This window comes from Natrix helvetica (genome assembly GCF_964273705.1).
Source record: "Natrix helvetica genome assembly, chromosome: 4".
NCBI classification, from domain to species: domain Eukaryota; kingdom Metazoa; phylum Chordata; class Lepidosauria; order Squamata; family Natricidae; genus Natrix; species Natrix helvetica.
This window is the reverse complement of record NC_138550.1, coordinates 49,326,997-49,350,496: the sequence shown is the minus strand read 5'-3', so window position 1 is coordinate 49,350,496 and position 23,500 is coordinate 49,326,997. Positions and strand designations below refer to the sequence as shown.

Below are 23,500 nucleotides of genomic sequence, written 5' to 3'. Positions count from 1 at the left end.
TGGAAAATTTACTTCTCTGGTCTGAAAATGATGAGGTAGTAGTATAACCAGCATAGGAAAGTTCGGAACAGTGTTAGTGAAAGTAACTTTATCCGGCCAGCTTCTATTAAACAATGTTTGATTACTAACCATATACTGCTGAACAGCTACCTAATCAGACTGGTCATGTCAAGGTATGTTCTCTCCATATTTTTTACTTTGTATATTTTATAGTCTCTTTAATTGTAAACACCACAGAGTTGCTTATATAATGAAATGGATGGCATATAAATTTGATTAATAAACATTCCAAATTATAGTACTATTGGCATAAAAGTTTGGAATCTGTAATCCAGGCAGTAGGAGGTTCACACAGATTGATCTATGCTTTTTGTTCAAGGGTTCCCTCATTAAGACATATAACACAAGACAACTAATATGCCTAAAAGAGTTTTTAACCTTCAAGTAAATGCAATCGTTAGTTATCATTCAATGTTAGAATCAGTTTTGAAAACACAAGAAAGACTATATAACTTGATAGGATACATAATATAGTATAATAAAACAATATTTTAATATTTTTTAAATTATATTTTTGGATAGGTTGGGGTTGATCTTGATACTTTTTATGACTTTTTAAAAGAATGTTGCAAATTAAATGTAATGTGGAAAAAATGTGGAACATTACCAATAAGTGGTATCAACTTTTTTTTTAAAAAAAAATGTACTGGTAAACGATGTTATATCACATTTATTGATTCCAAATTAAAAAGGTTACATAAAAGAAAACTGACACCAAGCAAGTATGCAATGAAAAATATGCATAGTTACATATATTTTGATATTACATTTAGCAAGAGGCTCTTACATATACAATTTACACATTTTTAAGAAAAATAAGATACATGACAGTAAACATTTGTGATTGTTAATAACATAGAATGACATGGACAAAAATTAAATGAAAAATGTACACTTCATAAACTACTTTAAATATACATATTCTATATTTGGAGAGTTTTGTTCTTAAATAATGTTTTAGATATGAGTTTATTCGTTTCCTCATTCTTATTCTCATACAGGTTTCTGTTTCAGTGATAGTACATACAAGTGAATCTTGGATTTAAGTTTGAATGTAAGTTTCTTTCTCACTTTGTTACAGATGAGAAGAAAGAGAATGCTGGTAGTCTCATGCTAAAAGAAACCAGTTTCATATTAAAATAAGCTTCAGGAAACTGCCATTCTAATTAAAGTTAGCTTAATAAATTCAAGATTAAAATGTAACATAAATCAGAATTCTACAATCTTTCTGGATTTGCAGACTGATGGGGGGTGGGGCTGGAGAGACGATGGTTCTGCAAAAGTGGTGGGCAGACACACATGTAGCTACATTTGCACAAGTGGCGGGCATGCTTGTCTACACTCATGCAGTGCTTGCACCAGCGCTTGCCCACTGCTCACCCATTGCTTGTGCAAGTGGAGATGCATATGCGTGCTTGCCTACCGTTTCCGTGGCCCAGTTCTGAATGGCTCACGGTCTGATAATGTAGCCCAGCGGTTGGGAACAGCTAACCTAAGTAATCATTTGATTCAGGCTAGTATTTTTTTTCAAAAGATTAGAATGTTCTGCAGTCTTACTTTGGATTAAGACACGCATGACATTTAGGGAATGAATGCTACATTTAATGAGAATTGCTTCATCTGTATATCAGGATTTTTAGGGGGTTAATAATAAAGGCAATTAATTACTGAAATTATTTGAATTATATAACCCACATAAAGCTTCCAATGCACTCTACATTATACACTGTTTTTTAAAAAATTAATGTTATGCAATAAGAGTTCAATCCCAATGAATAAGCACCTACTAATTAAAAAGTTTTATTAAATAAATTAAAATTCACCCATTACTTTTTTTTTTACTGGTGGGAAACTATTTGGGGTAATGGCAAGAGAAATATGTGCCATCTTTATACCTCTTCTGTCTCAAGCCTTTATTTTTTTTTTCTCTTCCATATCTACATCATTTAACTCCCAGTTAACTTCTCAATTAGTTTAGAGCTCTAAGTCTCATATTTGCAGGCTTTCTTTCTCTTCTTCATTCGAAAAGCGAATTCTTTGTTCTTTGTTATTATCTGTTATTTGTTATTATCAAGCTTTGTCTTGTTTATTATTGTGTATGCCAGTATTATAGGTAACATTAGTGTTAGAATAAATGCCATATACTATCCTTGTTTGTTCACAATATTCTGATTGGATAATTTTTCTGGTCACTGGGTGTCTTTAGAAGAAAACTATTTGCACTGATATATTTTAGCAGCAGCTGCAAGATAGACTCTTGGACAATGCATTTGAGACAATGCTATCCCTAAATAATTGACATTGTACATGTGTGTTTCTGTGTATGTGTACAAGGGGTGGGTTCCTATCGGTTCGGCCCAGTTTGGCTGAACCAGTAGTGGTTTGGCAGCCTGGGTCGCTGGAACTGGAAGAGACCCAGGCCTGCCATGCGGCCAAACTGGTTCTCTGGCGGCACCATCTTGTTTTTTGCTTCTGTACATGCGCAGAACAATTCTAATTGCACTGCACATGCAGCGTATATCAAGAATGTGTGCAGCACGCCCATGAGCAAACCGACAGTAGTGCCTGCCGGAACCCACCCCTGACATGTACACTTATACACATTCCTACAAACGTACATACACAAATACAGACACACACATACACCCACACATACAGAGAGAGAGAAAGAGAGAGAAAGAAAGAGAGAGAGAGAGACCATCAAAATACATAAGGTACAGATACAAAAATCATTTTTAAAATAAAAAAAATGCTTTCCTTTATTTCCTGTTTTTTCCCCCCATTAAAAACAGATTTTTTTTTACTAGCACAATGGTTATAACATTTGCTCAGGTGCCAATCAAAATGTAGTATTGGTCTAGAAAAAGGAAAAGAGGACAACAGTGTTTATATTCAGCTGAAGTTGTCCATTCCTGTCATGCAAACCATGTTTACAAAATCCAATTGGGCAACTTGTCAAGAAGGATAAGTACTAGATCTTGTTTGTTTTATACTGTTCCATGTCACTTTTAAAACGTTTAGTTATGATTAGAGTGATGAGAAAGCCATTTGGTGGTTATGGAATAGGAAAGGAACCTTGAATACCTGAAGCCTGCTACAAATAAATTTGCCATGGTGAAGATATAAGATGACCAACCTAATTCAGGTTCTCTGTGTTGCAAATTTTTTTCCATTGGATGTTTCCGCCTAGCCACCCTCTCTGGAAATTAGAAGAGGAAATGATTCTAGTGATCAATAGTCATGGATTACCATTAACTGGGGCAAAGATGGATCAGTGGAAGTGAGATATATTTGGGAACAGAATTTCCTGTTGTCTTATAGATTCTGCTTCTTGTCTGAAGATATTCAATACGTCGATCCTGTACTGCATTTTTTAGAAATCTAATATTATAGCTGCTGCCTTATTGTCTACATTACGTTAAAGAAACATGCACGTGATAAAATAGAATTACAATGCTATTTGAACACTACAACTTCTTTCTATTATGAGTTAGTTACATTTTCCCAAACGAAAAAGTGAAATCCTATACAGAAATTGTATGCACTATCTATCAGATGTAACCTGAAATAGGTTAATGTTCTCCCTAATACCAAAGATACATATTTAATTTCAAATCTCTCAATTTAATATTTCTTTAAGTCTGTGTCCAAGGGAAAATTTCCCAAACTTTTATATTCATCAGCTTTATTTTCCTTGTTTCTCTTGCAACTATAAATTCCTTCAATCACCAAAATTAGCAGTATGTTTCCACTGAAGCAGAACAATTCTATGCATATTTAAAAATGCTCTAATTCATTTTCAGAAGCCAGCTCCATGGAATTCAGGGCAATTTATTTTTGTTTTTGTTTTTTTCAAGTAAAGGAAGTTTTTTACTTAACAACCAACATTTAGCAACCATTTGAAGTCATGATGGTGCTGAACAAAGTGACTTATGACTGGTCCTCATATTTAAACAGTCACTATCCCCGTGGTGACATGAGGATGATTTGAATCCTTGGCAATCATTGCACATTTACAATGGTCACAACAACTTATAGTCACAAGATCATCATTTGCAACCTTCCCAGCTGGCTTCTCACATGCAAAGTCAATAGGGAAGCCAGACAAGCGTTTGCAAGTCACAATCATGGGAAGTCTTAGTTAACTATAGTATTTTTTTTTTAAAAGCACCACAACAAGCTTGTAAAATTGATAACGTGATGCCTCCTGTAATGGCTGTAACATTTATTTTTACTAAAATGTCATAGTGTTCAATTATTTATTTGTTTATTTATTTATTTATTTGCCAGACTAATAAAGTAATGAAATAGTCATTACAGCTCATACTATGCTGGTTTTTATCCCAGCAGAATGGAATGGGTAAAAAAGTAAACTCACAGAATTATGTCTTTTTAATAAGATTCTCTGACCAATATGAATTTGAACATCATTCTTCCAATCTCTGTAAAAGAACCAAAACCCCTCCAAACAACCCCAAAACCGTTCCAAAGAGAATGCTAATGACAGAGCTGGTGCAACTAGGCAAGATTTGTTGCAGGTTTTTTTAAAATTACTGTTTAGAATTAAAGTAACATAGAACTATTCTTATCCGGTAGAAGCATGAAATAGTCTAATTATCCCTATTACATAACTTCTATTTTAAACAAACCACATGTATTATCAGGTTTTGATATGGGAATTACCTTGTGTTATCAATATTACCATTTGCAGGTATTTATTAGAAAAAAACATTTTTAGGCTACATTCTACATCTTGGTAACTAAGTAAATATGTTTATGAGGTTTGAAGTAATACCCTTGCAAGATCAAAAATCTGACATCTTGATTTTCAATTTATCTGCAAGTCATTTTATCATAACATTGAAAGATGCCTTAAAATTTAATGACATTTGAAGTAAAGGTCATGATGACATTTAGAGGATAGCTGTAATATGAGAAAAAAATTTATTTGTGTTTGCATGAGTATGCATGGAGCAAACTGCTTTAGTTTATGGCTATATTTATATTACAATAATATTAATATTATAATATTTAGAGGATTTAATTGTCTGAAATATTGTGATTAGAATACAAAAAAAATTATAAGGGGGAGTTACCAAGACTTTAGAATAACGAAGTATCTGTTTGTTCAATTGTATATTATGTAAATTATATTATACTGTATGTATGTATATATATATATATATATATATATATATATATATATATATATATATATATATATATATATATATATATATATATATATATATATATATATATATATATATATATATATATATATATATATATATATATATATATATATATATATATATTATGTAAAAATCATATGGTCTAAAAATTCGTAAGAAAATGGATCCTATATTTTCTGGGCTTCCCTCTGACTTCAGTGATATTTTGCAGTGTCTTTATTTGGTATTGTTTATATATAATCACAGTACAATCTTTTTAAAATTATTTATTTAATGGCAGAGATAATCTTACATATATTACAGAGATGCATGCAAAAATCTATTTGATTATTCAGTGGAAGAAGAAACCTTTTTGAAGACACTTATTTATTAGCATGTATAGTATGTAAGTGAAGGCTGAACTTTACTAATTTTTTAAAAAGGAATGATGCAATAAGGAAGATATCGCATATAAACACATTTTCATAAAGGCACAGCAATATGCATAGTAGTTTAGATGAAACCAAATATTTAATAATAAGGCTCTGATTATATGCTAAACATAACATACAGGTGATTTCATAATCCTATTAATAACTATATATTGATTGGCAAAAACTGAAGTTAGATGAGAAGAAAATATTTTACTTTAAAACACACTACAAGCAACCAATCATATGTGTATTTGAAACTGTTTATGCTGATGAACCAAGGACACACTTTAGTATGGTAGGTGTCATTGTTGAGTTATGTTTCTAGGCAATGAAGCCTTTACATCAAATGATACCCAACAAAAAGCAAATTTATAATTTATGGTTTCTTCACTAAAAAAAAAAAAAAACACTTGTGAGAAATATTCGTGCAGTATCTCCAGTTGCTGTAGTATAACATAACAAATATTTTAAAATCTAATCTAATTTGATGCATACTATTTTAGATTTTTTTAAAAAATCACAGAACAAATGCACCACCATGGGCTTGGTTCACCAAAAGGATTAAAAAATACACAATATACGTATAACTATCAAGAAAACAAAACCAGCAGCATTCAGCTGCAGTGATTGACTTCCATTTCCACCTTTATGGGCTTCACAGCAAGTATCTGCTTTGATGAAAATTGATATAAAATTGGATTGAAAAGTTGAAAAAAAATGAGAAAAAAGTATGTGCAAAAAGAAAAGCAGTGAGAGTGAGAAAGAAAAAAAAAGAGAAAAATAATTAATGCAATATTTACACAATGCCAGTCAGTTACTTAAAGCAATCATTTTAATATAGAATGCTGAAACTATAGATAAATGAAAGGCTTTTAAAAAGTAAGATGAATTTCAGATAAACAGTGATTAAAAATTGTGGCAATTTCCTCTGTGAACTATAATAGAGATCAAGTTCATTAGGCTGCTATCTTGCACATGAACAGGAATATCATATTACCACACTATTGCAATTGCTGTCATTTAATCATTACAGTTTACTTACATCTTAAGCTAGTTCATCATGTGATATGTTCAGCAAGGACACTGAAAATGTAATAGAATTCTTTTGAACTCACCTGTACTGAGTATCCATATAACTAGAAGTGACAACTAAAAGTGACAATATTTCACTAAACTCACTCTACAAATTACTTAGTCTCAATGATTTATGTTCAGTTACATGGAGTTAATACAGTATAATACTTCTATAAAATGATTTACCTGCAAATAAAAAAAATGATAGGATTGCATATATTAATCCTGGCAATGAAATATTAAATTTGCATATTAAGTCGCTCAGGAAGATCATAGTCTAACACTCAATGTTAAAATTAGGAATTTTAATCCCTGAGTTTATTATAGAATTGGTGCTATTATTGTATTATTTTAATGTCTACTTCAGACCACATTTCAGAATAATTCTAGGATTATTTTTATTTTTATCACCAAAACCTCAAGTATTAAGTATTATTGATGATATATTATTCTGCTTTGTACCAGTGGTGGGATACTGTTCTGGTACAGTGCTCCGGAGGGTCCACCCACTTGCCCGCTCTCCTTACTGCTATTTGAGCCGACTGGGGCATTTGCGCATGCACACAGAGCGTATGGTGCCTGTGCAATGTTCTGCTGAGCAGCTGGAGCATCACGGGCAGTGGGTACGCATGTGCGCACTGCACGTGTGCACGTGGTGGGTGCCCAGTCCTGTTGCACTGTACGAGTTGCACCAGGATCCAGAATCCATCACTGCTTTGTACATAAGTTGCTAAATGATAACCAAATCATTCAGATTTTCAAAAGATCATTTTTATTTACATAATATACTATGACCTACCCACATATATTTTTAACCAAATTCATTTCTATTATTAACTCTTCTTTTTGAAACTTTATTTAAAGTTTGGGTTCTATGGGGTCGGAATTAAAGTGATTTACTGAAGAATATGATTGGGCACGATGTATAAAGAACACAACTTTCAAACTTCTGAAATTCACAAGTGTAGGCATTGTAGGTTTACAATTAGGGTAACTTATATCATTGCTTCAGATCACTGTTTCAGATCACTGTGATATGTGATTTTTATTCCTGTCATACAGTCCAATATATGATTTAAAAAAAAAATTAAACAAGGAAATGTAATTTGCTCAGGACAATAAGCAGGAAAAAAAATAAGCATCTTTGTATATATATCCAGAAAATAACATTAAATATATCAGTATAATAAATGAAAGATTTAGATACAACTATTTTATTGAAACACTTCCATGTACTTATGACAATAAACTAATTCATAGCATAATAAGATAGCACAATGAGTCAACTAGCCAAATAGAAGAGCAAAACAGTCAGGTCTATGATATCCCAGAACTTGTCATGTAGTTACTAGTGAATCAAAGTTCTGTCTTTTTTAATGTAACTCTGTCATTACTTATTTTAATGGACAGATGGAAGGTGTATTATGAAATTTGTAAGTGCTAATAAACGTGCTAAAAAGTTAAGCTACTAGAATATAGAAAAAATAGTATTTTGAGAAAGCTGGACGAATGGGTTGAGAATAATAGAATGAATTGTAAAAGAATCAAGTGAAAAGTTTTCACTGAGAGAACAAAAATCAGATGGCCCAGAGACCTGGTGGTGATACTGGATTTGGTAATGGCATGGTATTTGTAAAAAATATTTTGAAATAGTAGTTGATGAGCAAGCAGAACAGAATGCTTTCAAAGAACAGAAATGCAATTTGAATCTGCAGCAACAGTATAATTTCTAAATCAGGGAAAGCTATCATTTCACTCTATTCTGTTTTGGTCAAAGCCCATCTTAACTATTATGCTCAGCTGTAGGAAGCCCAATCACAAAATTTTCAGAAAAGCTGGAACATTTTCAGAAAAAGAGCAATAAAAATGATGAGGGGACTCTCTGTGTCTTGGGAAAGATAACTGATAGGAAATATGATAGCTCTTTTCAAATATCTGAAAATGGTACTGACAGATGCATTTTTTTATCCATCTGCAGACTTAAAGAATCCAAGTAAGAGATTTTATGTATGTTTGCTTTTGTTTTATTGATAGTCAGCCTGGTTTGCAGCTTATGTTATACAAATACTCCTTAAATTATCTGCAAGCTAGTATGTTAATCATTTGTGGCAAAGGGACAGATTAGGCAGGTAGAATGTCCTTCCTTACCCGCACTCTAGATTCACAGAGGGCAATGTTGGTAATTAGGGTTGATGAAGAAGTTGAAGATTAATGGCAAAAATGGAGGGAAGGATCAATCAACACCAGAAGAGTGTGTGATGGATGTAAACATTGCCAGGAAGAGGCGGAAAGAGATTTGGGCTGGAAAAGAAATCTGAGCATGGTGAAGGAAGTATACCATAGAACAAGACAACACTGAACCAAAATCCATACCAAATGGTACAGTTAAAAACTTTTCAAGAGGTCACTTAGGAAATAATCTTGGAAAATAATCATAATTATGTAATAATCATAATCAATAATCATTAAATCATCATTAAAATGAACAAGCTAACCATTTTAAATATTTAAATGTTTCAAGCACCTAGAACCAAAAAAAAAAAAAAAAAATCTATGGAGAGTCATCCAGGTCATGATTGTCCCAAAAGTGCTTTTTCAAACTGGACTTTCAACTGGACTTTCTTTGTTTTGCTTGAAGATGTTTCTCTTCTCATCCGAGAAGTTTTTTTTTAAAATTCTGAACAGAAGAAGCTTCTTGGAAGAGAAGGGAAATGTCTTCAAGGAAAACAAAGTCCAGTTGCCTTTTGAAAAAGCAACTTTGGAAGAATCTTTAAAAAACTTTATTAAATTTATATCCATCTAACGTTGGCAAATGTATTCTGCTATGCGCATGAATACCTATTCTTAAAACATTTTTAAAAAACTGGGGGGAAATGAAACAAGTCCCATTAATTCATAGAAGAAACGAGCATTCCTTGAATTCTTTAATATAATCTATCTGCAGGTGGTCTGTGTTAATTGAATCCTGGATCACTCTGCTGCAAGGGATATGCAGACAGTAGTAACATTTGGCAGGACAATCAAGATTTTTCTCTATCAAGGTCACAAAAAGGCTATGTAGAGAGAAAAGCCAGCATGAGTTCTGCAATGTGAGTGGAATGATTTTCTTCATCACCAGCCATTCCAACTCTTCCAAAGGAAAAGAAAACCATCTGCCATGTATAGAATATAGATTCTTTTGAAGAATATAGAATTAAATATTTTTCTTCACATCAGGCTATTCCAATCAATAAGCATTTTGGCTGAGGATTGGCTGAACAAAACAGATTTCTAGGTGTCTCGGGCATTATCTTATTTTTCTCCTCTTCAACTCTTGCATGATTTAAATAATAATAATAATAATAATAATAATAATAATAATAATAATAATAATAATAATAATAATAATAATAATAATGAGAAACAGTCCCTCATTCATAGTTAATATTAGTTAACAGTACTACTAAACCTATTGCTAGTTAATTTCTGTTATATATTGTGAAAATTGTTTTCGATCTTGCATAAATTTTCTGTGACTTCAATTTTAAATTTTACAAGGTTAACATTTTTCAGATTTTGATTTACTTGTTTGGTATATGACTATCAATTATGTACATTAATAGATATCACTACTCTTTATTGATTTTTTTTTTGAATAATGCCTGCCAATAGATAGCAAAAGTAGTTGAGATTCTATCTAACTCAGATATTATTGCAAGTGAGCAAAAAAAATATATCAAAGGATATAAATCATTATGCTTATTAAAACTGAAGCCAATAGCACTGAAGCCTACATCTCTCCTGCAAAGAATCCCAACTTGAAAGAGTAGGGAGGAATATTTAAAATCTCAAATTTATTTTATAATATTGTAAAAAGCTCTGCTGGCAATATATTTAAAGGAAGTGAACAGGGAAGATAGAGAATAAGACTAAGCAATTCTTCATTGAATTCTTCAATTTTTCCAAATTTACAATAGTAGCAGCATCCAGTTCTTTCCATATGTGTCTGTGTGAATAACCTCTTTGCTTTGTTGAAATAAAAACAATGTAAAATAATTCTGCATGCCAACACATACAGAAACAGCCAGAAACAGATGCTGAAGCAGCCACATAATCCTGGTTAATTATTACTGTAAGTATACTTCAGAAAATTTCCACAAGTCTTCTGCACAACAAATGAAAGCAGGCAGGCAAGCAAAGATATAGGGCAAAATACTAAATTTTGCTGCCCAGAGGAAATTAAGCTAGTAATTTCTGGCTAACCTCACAATATATCAGCAAAAAAGTCAAAAGAAGATGAGGATGAGTACGATTAGACTATATCCAAATTGAACCTGGACTGAAAATGGTCCAGAGTGCTAACTAAATTTGTCCAGACTGAGGGCAGTCACAAGTAAATTCTAATGAAATTAATAACAGCTCAAAATGAATGAATGACTAAACAAATAAATCTATCAATTAACCTCTGCTTTCTGAAGTTTTGAGATTTGCGAAGATTTAGGCATCTTAATGTGAGCTTGGTGTAATATTTTCTACTTTGACTACTTTTGTAAGAATATAATCTTTTAGCACTTCAAAAAATAAACTTGTATTAGCCATTATTATCACAATTCACTTTTTCACAACTGCTTTTCAAATCTATCTCAGATTCGGATGGGGTAGCGCACTCACCTGCATCCAATAATCCACAATCTATTTTTTATCCTAATTCTAGAATTAATGTTGTTAAGAGGGTTGTAAATGAACAATTCTATCTAGAATTTAATAATAATGTTTGTCTAGAGAAAAATTATTTACATCTTTCCAAGGCTGGACTGAGTTAAAAAACTGGGCTCTAGCTAGAGGGGGAATGGCCAAGACTTTTTTTAACTCAGTGTTAACTCAGTGTCAAGGCTAATGGACAAAAGTTAAACCCATGCTTGGATTCTCCAAGAGGTGCACATAGAATGACCGTTCAGGTAAGCCAATGGTCTTTTAAAATGTCATAATAAATCTTGCAATTAAAATTACCAAAAATGTTTGTCGATTGCAAGAGAAACAAAGTTATGTTGTCCTGCCTCTAGCTACTGAATGCTGTCGAAATTTAATTTACACTTCATGTGTAGGATTTTATTTTTGTTTTATTTATTCAGGAAAATGTATCTTTTTTTTCATTTCAAAGTCCTCATCTAAATTTTGTAAGTAGCATAATTAATTTACAGGCAAAGATGTTAATACTGTATAATTAAATTTCATTAAATGTCATTATGTGTCAGGCAAAAACCAACTAGAGCCACACGTGTGTAGCTGAAATCAGTAACTTTATATTCTACCACATAATGTTACAAGAATCTCACCAAACTACTTCCCTTCCCCTGGAAATAACAAAATAAATCTTCATGGCTCTTGGAAAAGATCAAGCTTATGTCACTAGATGCTGTGCAACAACTCCAAGTTAGGTCCTCGCTTGACCTCTCCTTTCAGCCTAGCTGGCAGTTTTCCAATATCATGCTTAATACCAGGCAGCTATTTTAAACAAAACACATCCAACTGAAAATATTTTACACTGTTTCATGCATTAATATTGCTTCATGTAGAAGGAGGACTCTTATACAAAGGTTAGTGTTTCTGTTCTTTTCTTTTTTCAAAACTGTTAGTAAGTTGCATATCATTCTCTCCAACTCTGGAAAGTCTCTTTATAAAATTCATTTACATCCGAATGCCCCCAAAATTGTTCAAAAATGCTGATGTTAAAAAAAGGCTATAATTAGCAAATTGCATACTGATGATTTAGGCTTTTGCTTTGATATATATATTGATTAGCATGTAAAACACAATAAAGAGTTATCTGTTTATTCCATCAGCAGTCAGAAACAAAGTTTACGGAAAGCCTTAATAATTTATAAAAGAATCTACAAAGCATATTAACCTCTGTTAAAAGTAAAAGTAGATGTAATGGCTAGATAACATATTAAAATTAACTTACCTGTAATAATATTGGGCTTTGGTGGCATGATGAACTCATATAAAGTTGGTTCAGAATATCCCAGTCTGTTTATAGCAGTAATTTGCACTTCATAGCCCATTGTCCACTGCAAATGCTCAAGAATAATGAAGTCTTTATTACCATGAACCTTTTTTTCTTGCCATTGCTCTTCCTTATCTTTCTGTAAAGTTTGAATAGTAGTTGAAATTATGGTGAACTAATATTTATAATGAATATTTTTAATATTGATTTGCAATTATTTCAAATCAGGCATTATGATTATTTTCCTCTTGTGCACAGAGAATCATCTAATCTTAAATCTTTATAAACGGTATTTAGAACTAGGTTATAAAAACTCTTTTTACTTAAATATTTAATCTTGAAACAAAATGCATATTCTCTGGCAACAAAGTGGTTATGTACGTTCACTGAAATAACAATATTCCTGTTTCAAATATCAACTTATTTATGTACACAGCCAAACAACTTTGTAGATGTCATCTTTAATTCATTACAAGGTGCGTGAGACACTGGTTTATATTATATTACATATTATAATGAACACATATAAGGATGACAGGGATAAACAATGTAAAATGTTTAATATAATGCAAATCTCAATGTTTGATCTTCACATTAAATATATATCAGATCATATTACTAGGATAACTTGGCAGTTAACAAATTATTAGGTTTGATAGCCTATATCCAATAGGTCTTAAAGAATTCAAATGTGAAAATAAACTAGCTAAAATAGATAATATTAATATCTCAGTTTAAAGTAGTACATTATCCCCCATTTTTTAAAAAGAATCCTGCCTTATCAGTCAAGGGAAGAGCCCTTATAGGATCCAAAATATTAAATGAGATATATGTTGGTTGGTCTTAGTTACTTCATTAATCATTATTTATGTCTATTCTATTATCCTGATGTTTTAATATTCCAAAGACTGATATGGTATGGTTTTATGCTATATTATTAGTTCCTTTCTCTCATGCCCTTCCAGAATCAATAAACCAATCAATAAACCTCATCTGTGCATGAACTAAAATAGTTACATAAAACAATATTATTCAATTGTTGAGCAAATGGTAATAGTAAACAATAATCTGCAAATGTTGACTATAACTTATTTTACTAATAAAAAAACTTAGTTTCAGTAAAAAAAAAGTTATATCTGATCATGAAAACAAATATACAAACATATATTTCAAGCAAAGAAATATACAAACTTAAGCACACACATAGAACTATTTTTATCAATAAGTAGAAAGCCAGCATTATAACACTGTCTTGATTTATAGAATGAAAATATGTCACTATACGAAAATAGTATCTATGGAAAGGAAGAATTTAATTCATATGAAAGGTCATATCTAGAAAGTGGCAAAATATGATGCACAGATGTCAGAAAGCCTAACAATTTCTGGTAAACAATTGTGCTATAGGTTTATTATCATGTGCATACATTAATTGAAAATACTTTATATCATATCCTTAATTCACCTTCTTAGTCCTTGAGTATTATTTGATCTTTGATTGCCCAAACATGTGCAATAAAAGGTAAGAAGTATATAGTACATATACAAGAAGATAAATTCTCAGCCTCTATTTCAGAGGTTGCAAAATATTTACATTGCTCAAGTATAAATCCTGTTACTTTGAAATCTCATATCTTCTGGTAATAATTACTAAACACTATGATAAACTATGATGCCCATATATTACCACTGTGATGCTATATTTGTGAATCCTATTTCCATGTCTGAAACTTCCAACATTGATGTAAAACTCCCATTATCATTACCATCACCTTCAAATACAGAAAGTACAAAAATGTATTTTCTAACTAATGAAAAGGACAGACATGGAATATCATCCAATTTACTTTCCCATCCTTAGGCTACCTTTGGTTGGATGTTGGTGATATTTAAAAATCCAGTTTCAGGGCAATTGGCAACTATATCTTTTAGTACAGGCATAGTAATTCCTGAATCTTGCTGCTATTACAAGGCCAATTACAACCTTTTGCTTCAATTGAAATTTTAAGATACCAGAGTGAAGAGCAGACAGGGATATAATAATTTAGCTGGGGCATAAATGAAACAAAAGGCAAGCAATTTTTTGCATTCAAAGCTGACTCAGTTAGCTATGGAAGCCATTCCTTGCCAGGGCTAATTCCTGAAAGCAAATTCAGATAACAAATCTACCTAAAGAGCACTTGGGATCCTGATCTTTTGGGAAAGTTCTCAGTGCCAATTGCTTGACACAGTTGGAAGTAAAACTGCCCTAAGGCCTCTGGCTCATTTTAGGAAGGGTAAGGAGGAGGAATTGACTATAAATCACAAGAAGGCAAAGAGCAGTTATCCTAAAATAGCAATAGAACCCATAATTAGAGGGCAGATAATTATAAAAATGAACAAGCTAAGCATTCTAAATATTTAGATGTTTCAAGTATCTAGAACCAAAAAAGGTAATGCATCTTATGCTTCCAATATGGCCCACTACAGTGTAGTTGCCATTTTAAAATTTCACTGAAACAAGGGAGGATACTTTATTCCAGATGCTACATAGCTATTATATAGGTGGGATATGATTCCAGTGAAATTTCCAATGAAAAAAGTGCAATCTGGCTTTCTGTTATACCTGTTTATGGCCCCCAGAAAGCCAGTGCAGAATTAAGATTGTAGGCAGGATTACCCATAATTTAGGTCACAATTTAGAAATCATATGGCTAAATGACTGCAGGCTTACATTGCAAATATTTTTTACTTTCTTATTGACCTCATGTGGGTATGAGTCCTTTCCTAATCTTGCTTTAACACTCTCATGTTAGCCATACTAAAGGGCAAAATTGACAAAAATTCAGAGATGAAGTTCAGAGGCAATGCCCATGTGGATTAGGTAGCAATATGGGTTGAATCCAGGCAATATGGGTTTTCATTGAAGTTTTATACATTTGTGCATTGTATTATAATTTAAGATTAAATTAGTCACTATTTAAATGGTTCAAGTGGGACTGAATAATTTTATAGCAGTTACTCATAGCATTTCCATTACAAAATGTTGTTACTTCAAAATACAGTTTCAGAACAAAATGGCAAACTGAAGCAGTAACTGCACTTATTGGGAGTTGAGTGGCATATAAATGTAATGAATTATTACATTTGTGTGTGCAGTCAGTCAGATGTTTAGACTGGATTTGGCATTTTTATCCACATATCAAGTCCTTTCCCAGGACCTGGAATAGGCATATATTCTAAAAATTAAGGTATCATCAAAGGATGTTAGCCATTTCAAGTAAAACCGCAAATGACTATTGATGATTATGTCAATGCTAATACTATTTAGTTGACCTCCTGATGTGCCTATGACTCTTGGTATTACATTTGCTTTCTTTTGCCACACTTTTTCCATCTATTTGCAGGTCTTTGTATTTTGTGATTTTCTCCAGTTCTTTCTCTTCTAATATACTCTGCCCAGATATTCCAATGTCAACCATTTAAACTTTTTTTGTCTTCCATAATAACAATTGTTAAATTAGAGATATGTGTGGCAGATGATTGTCTGCTTGAATTCTAAAGTCCTAGAGCACTTTAGCTCCTTCATTTTCCATAATAACAATTGTTAAATTAGAGATATGTGTGGCAGATGATTGTCTGCTTGAATTCTAAAGTCCTAGAGCACTTTAGCTCCTTCATTTTCTATTGATTTTTCTATTTTGTGGGTTTACCAGCTTTTGCCTGCAGGCAAGTGATATTTCTCGCTGATATTCCAAAGTACCATTCTTGCTGTTGTTGTACAAACTTTTTTCAGCAGGTAACTAGATGGCCCATTGTTTAATCAGCTTTTTGCAGAGATGGTATTTGCCGTTAATCGCTGTCTTCTCATTTCTAGCTTAGTATGCATTTGTTCTGAAAACTTGGTCTTTCGCAAGCCCCTAGTCTCTTCCTTCAACTTTTCTGTTCTTATTCATTTCCAGGCCTTGCGGTTATAGACTTTGCTTGCTAACTTTTTTGTGTACTGGCCCTATAGCACTTTGCTTTGCCATGTCTCTTTTCTGTGCTAACTTTGGCATTTCTTTTTAGGTCAGTTTGATCTCTTTGGAATTCAGTAAGCTTTCATGGTTGACTAGATTCAGTGTATCTTCTTCCTGTCTCTCAGATATTATTTCCCTTTTCTCCATCATTTCTGCTGTTGTTGCAAGTTCTTTCATTTTAGTTTTTTTATTCCTTCTCCATGTCCATTATCCAAGTTGCATTCTTCCTTATTTCTTTGAATTGTCCCATAGCAGTACACAAAAAGAGCTGCACAGTTTCTTCTTTGTCAGAAGTTGGCTGGTTCATTGAAGTTTCCATTGATGGAGTGATATGTTTGTGATTTCACTGAAATTGTAGAATCTGTCTGTAGTGTGCAATTCAAGCTTCATGTCTGCTGATTTTACTTATTTATAATTTCCAGTGTTTTTTTTATCTTCCTTGTCTCTAGGTTATATTTCTTGATTAAGTATGTTTTTGTCTTTTTCTCCCAGCTTTTTTTGTCCTGATCATGCTGTCATATCCTGTCATGATCAGCCAAATATAGGAGAAAACACTAAATATTGGTTGATTGCCAGAGGCAGCTTCTGAGCTGGAATTTCTACAAATTAGGATCCTTTATCTATAAAGTCTGGATTGAATCCACCCCCATAGTCTTTTCTCTACCAGTCACTAGATCAATATTTTTGCATGACCATGCTTCATGCTTCCCACCTTCTCCATCTTTTTTACACAACTTCAACCATGAATGCTACTATTGGCATCAAAGAGATACATAAAACATAGTGCCATCTAATGGATGTTTGGATTTTTGCAATCCAATTCTGGTGGTCTATACAGAATGAGGAAAATCATTTTTTATGGAGATATGTAGGAACCATTGTGCAAACAGAAGGATCTAAAGAAATTTTAAATTAAGCGTGAGATATTATTAAGAAGCTTCTCAGAGAGACACTTCTGAAATTAAGCTATAAAAAGGGGGAAGATGTGCAGCAATCAAGACTTGCAAGATTCAATATTACTAAGGCTAATCTCAATGAAAATAACTTTAACTTTCCTGTGGAGTTGATTAATGTTATTTATGTCACCACTTCAAAAACCACTGCAGCACAAAGGATAAAGGACTATGTAAAGAGTGAATTCAGCTGAGCAGAACATCAACAGTTCTGATCTTTCTAATAAAGATGACTGTTTCAGATTGTCTCTAAACTGACATTGATAATAATAGGACTAAGTCCCACCCTATATATAATTAGGATTTTGAAAAAGGATTCTTAGTCTTTAATACTCTTGACCAAAGTTCTGGCCACTAAGTAACCTGACCAATATGTTGGTAACATAAATGTGATCAATTTATATTCCAAGTAATGATATTATAGACTACAAGATTGATTAAGGCCATACCATTCCACCTTTGAAGTGGGAATGAATGGAAAAGAAAAAAAATCTCACGTAATTCAAAAGGATATAGAAGCATAAGGCTGGAAGAGACCTTGGAGGCCTTCTAATCCAATCCCTGCGCATATTAGGAGCCCCTATATCAACCAGATCAATAGTTGTCCAAACCTTTCTTGTAAACCTCTAAAATGGAGCATCTGCTACTCTTGGAGGCAAGCTGTTCCACTGATTAATTGTTCTCGCTGTCAGGAAATTCCTTCTTATTTATTAAATATTATTACTATTAAGATTAAAAACAGCAGCCTAACATTTAATTCAAATTCTCTAGAATTTGCTATTCTCTACTATTCAAATTCTCATAGAAAAAATTGAAAATACTAGGCTCCATAATATTTGGGCAATATCTATGGACAGATGAGGAAGTCCAAGGAAGATTCACCAGATTTAACTAGACTATATTTTTAGAGGAAAGCAAAGACCTAAGGTCCTTATCTAATAACACAAATTACTTAACTATTATAGTTCAATATCTAAATTATTAATAGGAAGGCACTGGGTTCCTAAAGAAAAATAATTCATTCCTGAATGGAATCACCCAGCAGTATAGTGTTAACAGAGCAGAAAAAGAATGTGATATTGCCAATATGGCACTCTAAAGTCCTCTATCTTTGTTCATAAATCATGAATTAAAATGAATAGGGTTGGAAGACATGGATAAATCAATTGGGTAGTAGGCTTACCAATTCTGGATGTGAAAACCACAGAAGAACTGAATCTGATTATTGCTTTGAGTTACAAACAAGGCCACATGTTTTCAAATTTTAGAATTGCTATAACTTTCTAATGAATGTTCTGCTAAGCTGATCACTAGTCAAATTAAAAGCTCATGCTTTTTTCATGCAAAAATGAAATTCTACCTAATGAAAGCCCTCCTCTGTCTCATTTCTGGAAGATATGTGTTGTGTCCAGATTTCTTCATTAAGATAAATTTGTAGATATTTAGATTTCATCTGGACATACTGTACTTCCTTTCATTGTACTGTATTTTCTTGTCAGAAAATGCAGAAGGTCCCGAAAACTTAAGGTTTGTTGGCTCTCTGTTCAGCTCCACTCTCATTCAGCCATGTCTTTATTAATCACTTTTTTAACTAATGTGCCATCTTTGGTTATGATAATTGTGTATATTCTGTAAAATTTTATTATTTTATTAATATTTTATTCTATTTTATTCTATTAGCTTAGTTCTACAAACATAGCTAGAACGCATCAAGACATGTTATTTATTTATTATTATTAATATAATACTTACACTTCTATATTTTACAATATATTCTAAAATAGGTGCTCCTCCATCATCTTGTTTTGTTATGCTAAGTTTAAAGCTTTTTCCACTACCTGGTTGTCCATGAATTGATGGAGGACTTGGCTCACCTAAAAGAAATCAAAATAAGACATGCATTTATAGACATTATTTAGAGATTGGAGTTGTTCACAGTCAGTTTCCTTAAATAATATTTGTTTGATAATATTGAAATAATACCCTAATATACAAACGTATTCAGAATACACCATATTAAAACTATAGTTTCTTAGCCACAATCCATTTCATAAACAACAGTGCTGGTAAAGATGATTGATCAATCAATCAATTGATAGATTGATAGACAGAAAGATACATAATTTTCTTCACATCAGATAGTACATACTGTAGGAGGAAAGTAGCAGAAGTATAAAAAATATGAACTCTGTACTTTGAAAGTGAGAGAAACCGAAGAAAAATTGAAGAAAAAATGGAAAAAAATGAAGGAACAACAAAATCTTTAACATAATTGTGTGCTCCTACATAGAATGAATGTTTATTGATCTATGTGGGGAAAAACATTCACTGTAGAGCAATGCACTAATGATACCAAATTTTATCTTTAATTGTAGATGTTATTGCTGATGTATCTATGAGGGAACAGAGGTAAGGGCTGAATAAATTATGCCCAAGAATTTCTTTATGAACTAAATAGGTTGCCTCTCCACAGTAGGGACAGAATCAAACAGTGTATGTGGGAATCGGCAAGATATCTAAATGACCTGATCTTCCCAAAACAAAGAATAGCTTTCTTCCGAGCCAGATTTAACATTCTTCCTTCACCACTCCTCCAGGGCAGGTATAAGAGAACACCTATAGCAGAACGGGTTTGTATATGTGGTAAAGGAGAAGTGGAAGATAATTCACATGTTCTATTACACTGCGAGCTATACAGAGCTTGTAGGTCTGCACATATTCTCCCCTTATTAGAGCGATTGCCAGGGAGGGCAGACAATTTTTATCTAGGCTTTCTCCTCCAGGACACTAACCCAGTTACCATGTATGCAGTGGCAAAGTTCTGTACTGCTGCAATGTCCATAAGAAAAAAATTGGCTACAGAAGTATAGTTGTCATCTTGTACCAATTATGTGGACATATCTCTAACAATCTTTGGACCATTGTATTTACTCCTATACTTAACAGTGTTGCGCCCAGGTAAACCAAGGAGTGACCCGAACAATCTGAGAACATGTATGTTATTTTCCACTTTTAATGTCAATATTTTTTAATTATATCTTAATGTCAGTAGTTTTTAACATATTGTAAAAACTAATGTGTATTGCTGGTCTTTGACCGTAATTAAGATTTACTACTTATGAAAAACATAATTTCCATTGTGTCATAATCCTGCAATAAGAAAAGAATACTATTATGATACAACAGTCTAATAAGTTGTTCATATTTTCTTTAATATAATTTTGAAAATTTGATCAATGTATTGCTCCCTTAAAAAAATGAACTTATATTTTGTATCAATATTTCACAACTACCTTAATAAAAGATAGAACGTTAACTTTCAAAACATAATGACCTGAAATTTGGGGTTTATATTATAAGAGAAAATCTATAAATGCTGATGTTATGAGCAAAAATCCTGCCTTCACAATTGCCCCCGTTTTCGAAAAAATAGGTCATATCCTCACAGAGCAAAGCTTATATTAAGCTGACTACACAAAGGCAGTTGTGGCTAAGAGGGCCTTTTCACAACTTTATGTTGTGCATCAGTTGTACCCTTTCCTGGATTATGAGGCCCTGAGTCCAGTCACTCATGTCTTGATTATCTCAGTTCGGTTTACTGCAATGAGTTCTATATAAATCTATCCTTGAAAATATTTGAAAGCTACAATAAATTCACTTTAATAAAAAAGGCTATCTGAGCGAACTGAATTTCTGTCTCTCTTATCACAAAATGTGATTAAAGATGTGTTAATAGGCAAAGAGCCTATTTCTTATTTACACATTTTTATTTTAAAAAACAGAAAATTAAATAAATCAACAAGAGAGACAAAACAGAGATACATACATTATCAAAACTTCATAATAGGTACTTAAAATAAGTCAAAAATGCAAAAGAAGAAAATAATGTAATAGGTTGCTACGGCAATAAACAGTTACAATTATGTATAAAATTGTTTAATATAAACATTATGAAATAATGTGTTTATATTGCTATTATATTTTTGACTTACTATATTTTGCATAAATTACTCATTATTTCATTGTAGTATTTTTCAATATAAATTTCATTATGTTTATCCATACAAAGTCTACATCTATAGTATAGAACAGGGGTGTCAAACTCAAGGCCTGGGGACTGGATCCGGCCAACGGGGTGCTTACATCTGGCCCATGGGGCTGCTCTGGAAACATCCAAGAACTGGCCCACAGTACCTCTGCCAGTGAAAACTGAACTCGGGAGAGCTCTGTGCAGCCCTCCCAAGCTCTGTTTTCATTGGCAGAGCTTTGGTTGCAGGAAGCCATTGCAACCAAAACTGGAGTTCAAGAGGGCCGTGGGCAGCTTCCCAAGCTCCTTTTTGCTGGCAGAGGGTTTCAGGAGGCCAGGACCATTAATTCTTTATTCCATCAATTCTTAAAAGCTGAATTTCAAATGTATTGATAGCAAAAATCTAATAGATTTTTTTTTTAGTTTTAAAAGTTTAACATGTTTATCCAGTATCTTGGATGTCTCGAGAGCTGAAAATGGAGCTAATCTAAATAATGTGGTTAACACATATTGCAACTGTACATATTGTCAGTTATGACTTCTCCATAAATTCAATTTAATATAGGAAAAAAGATTGATTCCTTATTTTGGCAAAGAATCTATTTTTTAAATAAAATCTATTGTCCAGAAACTTTACTCTGCATGTGTGTGTGTGTGTGTGTGTGTGTGTGTGTGTGTGTGTGTGTATGTATGCACATACATATTAATAATTGAAGTACATGTAAAATGCTTTAAGAAACAAGCCATGCAATTTAAATAAATCCAACGCTCAGATACAATTAATTCCTATATAATTAAAGCAGTAATTTATTCAATCTTGTAATTTCTACAGTCAATTTTTTTAAAAAATCAGCACCAATATTTGGAACTGAATTGTGAAATCTGGAATTATTTTCAGAACAGGGACAATTCAGTTACTTCATGTATCCTATTTATGAAGAATTATCAGACAGTCATAAACAAATTCAGGAATATCATTAAGTTGTGTCAAATTTTACTTGTGATGCATAAAGGCACATGCCATATAAAATCTAAAAATAAACACCAATAACTTTATTTTAATCAATGTGATTTAAAGTACCTTAATTTATCCATAGGGTGAAACAATAAATTACTTACGAACTGGTAAAGTCTGAAATATCTCAATTTTACTATATTCTCCTTGCCCTTTTCCATTTACAGCAGCAACTTTTATTTCGTATGTTGTATTTGGTTCCAGATTACTGAGGACAACCATAGCTAAGAGAAAATGAAAAAAAGCTTTATTTAAAAAAAGAACATTTTATGTGAAAAGGGACACATTCGGTTGTAACGGTTCTGCTTCATTTATTTCACAAGGTTAACATCAAGACTAGATACACTAATTTTTATTTGTAAGAAAAAAAATAGTAATTCATAAAGTGTGTTGTGTGCATAAGAAGATGTAAATAATGTATCCAGTTGTAACTACAAGCTATTTAAGAAATATAAAGTGTAAACATTGTTATCCGTTTCCTTTGTTAATACACATATAAGTGACAGGAAACTCAAAATACTCCACAAATATTCAATACCTAAGTAAATATGACTGTGCTATTTATGACTACATTAATAAGAAACTATGAGTAAATTAATATGCTTGGTTTGAAATGAGTTACTTTCATGACTGTTCAAATCTTGAGAAGGGTCTAGATAGCAATTTACTCGGCTCCCTGTTTACTCTGCCTATTCTTTGTCCATGAGATTGATAAACTCGGGGTTTTCATTCTGTGTTTGTCTGCAGATACATATACATGGAGCTCTCTGACTCTCATC

At 32.4% G+C, this 23,500-nt stretch overlaps 1 protein-coding gene across 3 annotated transcripts in view; it reads right to left on the bottom strand.

Annotated features, from left to right (window-relative positions):
• Nucleotides 1-2,565: 2,565 nt before the first annotated feature.
• NCAM2 (neural cell adhesion molecule 2) overlaps nucleotides 2,566-23,500 on the bottom strand; it is a 149,999-nt gene continuing 129,064 nt past the window's right edge. Inside the window, exons 13-16 of one of the 3 annotated variants that reach the window (XM_081952621.1) lie at nucleotides 22,826-22,945; nucleotides 19,432-19,553; nucleotides 12,687-12,867; nucleotides 2,566-2,666 (exon numbers count right to left, since the gene is read on the bottom strand). In XM_081952621.1, coding sequence (XP_081808747.1) covers nucleotides 2,581-2,666; nucleotides 12,687-12,867; nucleotides 19,432-19,553; nucleotides 22,826-22,945 — 509 coding nt within the window. In that variant the 3' untranslated portion in view covers nucleotides 2,566-2,580. Of the gene's footprint in view, nucleotides 2,667-5,535; nucleotides 6,340-12,686; nucleotides 12,868-19,431; nucleotides 19,554-22,825; nucleotides 22,946-23,500 lie in introns of those variants that run through there. The other 2 variants (XM_081952619.1, XM_081952620.1) reach the window with 2 other exon arrangements.